The sequence below is a fragment of the Trichoderma harzianum genome, assembly GCF_003025095.1.
Source record: "Trichoderma harzianum CBS 226.95 unplaced genomic scaffold M431scaffold_96, whole genome shotgun sequence".
Taxonomy (NCBI): domain Eukaryota; kingdom Fungi; phylum Ascomycota; class Sordariomycetes; order Hypocreales; family Hypocreaceae; genus Trichoderma; species Trichoderma harzianum.
The window spans coordinates 5,152-10,391 of record NW_020209344.1 but is presented as its reverse complement, the minus strand read 5'-3'; the positions used below and the strand labels follow the sequence as shown (position 1 = coordinate 10,391).

General features: G+C 43.7%; 2 protein-coding genes across 2 annotated transcripts; both read right to left on the bottom strand.

Annotated features, from left to right (window-relative positions):
- Positions 1–324: 324 nt before the first annotated feature.
- Positions 325–1,455, bottom strand: M431DRAFT_102548 (hypothetical protein; the record flags this gene model as incomplete). The annotated part of the gene is made up of 1 exon (XM_024911455.1): positions 325–1,455. The coding sequence occupies one exon, from the start codon at positions 1,453–1,455 to the stop codon at positions 325–327; it is 1,131 nt and encodes a 376-aa protein (XP_024766988.1).
- A 1,144-nt stretch (positions 1,456–2,599) lies between these two features.
- On the bottom strand, positions 2,600–3,212 carry M431DRAFT_488651 (hypothetical protein; the record flags this gene model as incomplete). Its single annotated transcript, XM_024916584.1, has 3 exons — positions 2,600–2,641; positions 2,711–3,041; positions 3,178–3,212. The coding sequence occupies 3 exons, from the start codon at positions 3,210–3,212 to the stop codon at positions 2,600–2,602; spliced, it is 408 nt and encodes a 135-aa protein (XP_024766987.1).
- Positions 3,213–5,240: the final 2,028 nt, after the last annotated feature.

Genomic DNA, 5,240 nt, shown 5'->3' with positions numbered 1-5,240 from the left:
AAGTAAATATAATTATAAAATAAGTAAAATATAATAAAAATTTAGTTTATATTTAATCTTAATACTTTATTAATAACTATTTATTTAAGTTATTTAAAAAGTATAGAGAATTAAATCTTATATATTTAATTATTTTAGACAGCTTACTTTATAAAGTCTCCTTATACTTAGTAAGCCTACTACCTTAATGTTAAAGCTTATATACTACTGGGTATATATCTTAGTAAGCTTTCGTAGACTTATTCTAATTGATCGTTTCCTCTATATTTTACCCAGTGGGTAGGTACTTCGGATCGGGTCGTAACAGTTACTTATAACATATTGTTACTCGCGAGAGGAAAAATCTACTGTTGATGTTAAGCTCATGTTCCTGCTGCCAGTTCGTGACATGCCGTCCTCTGATCCCCCAGGCCATATCCTACGAGTACTCTCAGAACTAGGATCCGGTCGTTCTTCAATATGCGTTGCGGTAGTAGTAGTCTTTGTGATTCCAGTGTTTGTGTGGAGCGGCGGCAATGGTTTTGTTGTGTCGTTGTATGTATCCAAGGGAATCATATCACCCGCTTGTTGCGATTCGACGGCGGTAGAATTGCCTGTCTCAAATACTGTACCAGTAGTATTCTTCTTTGAAAAGTAAAGATTTCGACTTCGTTGACTGCTATCTGATTCTTTTCTGCCAGTTGCTATATCCACCAGGCGATTCAGTACAGAGAACTCAAGTTGTAGTTTCACACTGTAGGCGAATGGTTTGTATGATATTTGGTAGTCGTATAGGTTTGCGAACTCGAGTACTATGATAGTGCTATCAAGAAGTATGACGAGAACGTTAACAATGACGAGATGCTGCATCAATCTTCGACTTGATCGATGGTTTCCAAGAAAATTTTCGATTCTCATAATGCCGACTGTCTCAACAATATAAAAGATAGATATCATGACTTCTTGTAGAAAAAAGATGATGACTTCCATTTTTTCGGCGATGGAGTATGGCTTTGCAAATATTTCGGGGTTGTTAGAAAATGAACCATACACCATGGGGATAATGGTGCCATGACAGACAATCGCGTCGACGATGATGATCCACAGTATGATCCTAAGGAGCCTTGGATTCCGCATCACCAGATGCAGCCGTGACCAAAGCACCAGCGACTGGCCGGTAACCATGCATACCCACCCTGCCAAACTAAGCGTACACGATAAGTAACCAAGCGACTTTGGGCTGAAGAACTTGATCATGAAGCCAGAGCAAGACAGGGCAATGCCAGTTGTCGACGTCACAAAAGCCCAGAAATAAAGCCCAGAATAGCGCCTAAATGTACCAAATATAATACAGAAAAGCACAAGAACATTATAGAAGGCTAAAGACAGAAAGACAATAATGGTGGTTGAGGATTCATCGGGAAGGTCAGCCTGATTGGCTGAGCCAAAGGTGCGGGTTTGTATCTGATTCGCCATTGGACTAAAAAAGTGCTTTCTTGCTAAGAGACGAAGTAAGGGAGAAAGGTGATGATAGTTGTGTCAGCGATGAAAGAATGATTTGCCATTTGATAATGGAGATGGGGAAAGTCCAGGGGAATGACTGATCGGCAGTGAGCGCCCCAGTTCGATTTATGTTACAGTGAGTACGTATGTTGCACGTTGGCCATAAGACTGAACCAGCGGTCGGAAGCGCTTCCGCCTGTCGCTGCTCTCGTGGACGAATGACATTGCTGCAACTAGACAGGGAGTGCAAGTGCCGAGTCTCCACTTATTGTATACAAGTATCTAACTGACCCAGCTGAAATCGCACCCCAGAAAGCTGCAATCGCTAACATGCAGCCACAAGAATCTGGGAGTTATCACAACTCACATCCGCAAAGCTCCCATAATTAATTGGCTGACAGGAGTAGCGAACGCCATCACTACGAACCTGGGCTACAAACCTGGGCAAGGTTTAGCACTAGAGATCCCGTCAAGTCGGTTGAAGGAATACATGCCTAGCCCGCCGCTAAAATCGTCGGTAGGAGGACGGAAGGATCATTTTTCGCCCCGTGCCCTTGGACAGTACGATGCTGATTCACGCTACATATGAGACGGCTGCTGCTGAGGCGCTTCATAGGCCTTGTCTCTAGCATGTCAGCTATCGCAATCTAGCACATATCGCTTGGGAAGCGAAGTGTGTTACGTGAAAGCTGAAAATACTCGTATATATTTTTGCGGTTTTCTAACAGGGGTTTTCTCGTTGAGCTTTAGTTCCGGCTCTCGTTCATTTGCACGTCTAATACAACTACAGATCCAGAGTACTTGGGCTTTTTTGTTTTTTTGTTTAATTATTAACGTCCAGTAAGTAAAGCCAGCCGTACAAAGCCTCATCCGGGCAAAAGTTCCGTATGAGCCGCGTGTTCATATCCTGCGTTCACTAAGTTTCATATCTGTAACTATTGGGACTGGGGGGTGAGGGCTTTTTTTTTTTTTTTTATTGGGGGAGGGGAATTATCGGCTTGTGTTATCCACTAGTTTCTGGAACTTCAGGTATCCCTTGGGACCAAGGAGGTAAGTGTGCTGTGTAAAGCCTGCCCGTCTATCCTTGCCTGGCCATTCTGCAGGATGGGACGGTGAGTCAGAGCTCGGGGGCATGGAGTGAGCGCTGAGACGCACCTTTCTGTAGACGGAAGGGGTTTTGTCGCCCTAAACTAGCTCTTGGAGCAGCCTCCTTTCCTTCCTAACTTACCTCTTTATGTGGTTTATGGTGGAGTGATTTTGGGGGGTCTTGGAATTCCTGAACCCCCTTAGCCAGTGCATCCGCCGTTTCGTTGTCATATATGTCTTTGTCCCGTGACCCACGCAACTCGGGTGTAAATCTGGATTGTATTACTTTGGCGATTCTTCTGATGCCCATGTACGCCCCTTGTGATGAGGCGGAGGTGGTGCCTAGAATTCCATCGACAACAGCCGATTTGTCCAAGAATAGTACAAGTTCGTTGATATCAGGGGTGTCGGCAATTCGTAGCTTGGCCAGTTTAATCGCCTCGAAGGCCCCGACCGCTTCCGCGTCGTAGACTCTGTGTTGGCGAGGTGTCCGCAAGCTGTCATGGCTTTGGCGTTGTAGAAGATAACCGCCTCGCTAAGAGAGTATTTGGTATAGTATAACCTAAATATTGAAGTTTAGGCAAAGATTTAACCATTATTATGATGTACCTGTGAACGCCGAAGTTGGAGGTTGAGAAAAACATGTTTACCCTCACCCCCTAAAAAGAAAAAAGAAAAAAAATATGGAAAGAAATTATGCAAAATAAGGTAAACGAATGTAAAGCTGAAAAAAAGGGATGGAGTCTTTAATCTGACTGTCACCTACATCATCAGGCGTTCTCAGCTTTAGAAAATCGGAATGACTTATATATGAGTTCGTGTGCGCTAACCTCAACATAACCGTTAGTGGATAGCTTTTTACGCAGAAAATTAACTAGCTATAGCTATTCAGGATTTGTGTTAATTCAGGAATCATTACTCTGTTATCAACTTGTGGTATATATACAAGGCATAGCCAGTATATATATTGTACTATAGTGTCGTTCATATCCCCTTGACCTTAGCAAATACTATCCCCATATTTTAAAACATTTTATCTTACGTTGTAGCCGCTAGATCTCCTCTCTGGATTAGTGATCCCTTGATTAGTTCTAAAAGTTGTGGTGGGGATCTTCTAGAAATTGTCAAGCAGCGAATTTATTCTAGGATGTCTTGAAACTCATTATCCTTACCCTTGACTTTTTCCATCAGCGTCACTAAGTCGACAGAGTCCCCAATACTATGTACCCAGGTTTGGCAGGCAGCATGAGGTCCGCTAAGGGGTCAGGTCACAGACATCCAAGTTGCCGTAGCATACCCACATAGTGCTAGCGAGGCATTCGAAAACAGCGAAGACATCATCGTTTATGACGGAAAGGTACTTTATAGTGCTTCCAATCGTGATGTGAGCGGTCTCTACTAGCCGGATCTGTAAATGTTCCAAGTATGCCCCAAGTAGAAACAATTCGTAGCTACGACTAATGGCATATACGGACACGAAACTAGTGTTTTTCGCATTATGTAGCATGAGCAAAATATTGAACCCTTGCTTCTATTGAGTACGAAACATTGTCTGCGATGCTACGGCATCGGTCGTGTAGGGTAGTTCATGCTGCGCAAAGGGCGGGGGCTTGGCATGTAGAATGGTGATACAAAAATCGTAAGGTAAGAGGCATGAGCTACAATGAGGGTAATTTTTTAGAACGAATAAGTGCTGGCCCGTTCTTGTTTTCTGGTAGCTGTCAGGCATGTTTTACTTGTGGGGGGTTAAATAGGCCCACTGGCTATAATGGAATGATCGCCCCGCCCTCTACACCACCCCGGGAGATCTACGGTAACCCCGCGTTTATTTATGAAGATCAGCGAGAGTCTTGTGGGTTATGAGTGTTCCAAAGTGGAGCTGTACTGAGAGCTAATAAAGCTTTGCATTGGTGCCCGTCTTCAACGGGCCGCTCGAAAATCATGCCCCTCTTTTTCAATAACAGTATCGTCTTTGGGCTACCTCCTGTTTATTGCCATGCAGCCAACTCCATGTTCTCCTCTATAAAATTTCCGCCCTTCAGTTCTTTGCCCCTTCTTTCCGTGTATCATTGACCAATCATAATAATGTTGACATCAATCATAATGTCATTAATTGGATGGTTGATCACTGCGACCGTTGCTGCCACGACACGAATTGTCAGGATGGAATGCCCAAGATTAACGCGAACAAGAATAGATTTTCCGCATCAGGAGCACCCCTAAGATTTTAGCCGGCAGAGATTTCTCATAGAAGCGGGAGGTGATACTTGACCTTCCAATCGCTTAATACGTCCCTGAACTTGCGAATTCACCCGTTAGCACTGAATCCGATGGCTTGTGTTATGCTGATACTAACGCAATTAAGTGGGAAAACATGACACTGAGTGAGCTCTCTAGCCATGCGGTGGGCATTATTCGCGATTATTGACTCTTATCCATAAATTATGGGATTAACTGTTAATGAGAGAACCTTGAAGAGCAACGAGCGGCGACTTATCAATGCAAATGCCTCCCCAAGCCACTAAACATACCTCTGTACTTCTGCACCTGAATAAAAGCGAGATACTCACTTGCGATTTGAAAGATGACGTTTATACTCTCGTCGAGGTATGCTATTCCAAATCTGTATACAGGATGATGGCTTCTATCTAATTCTCTGACCCACAGAATTG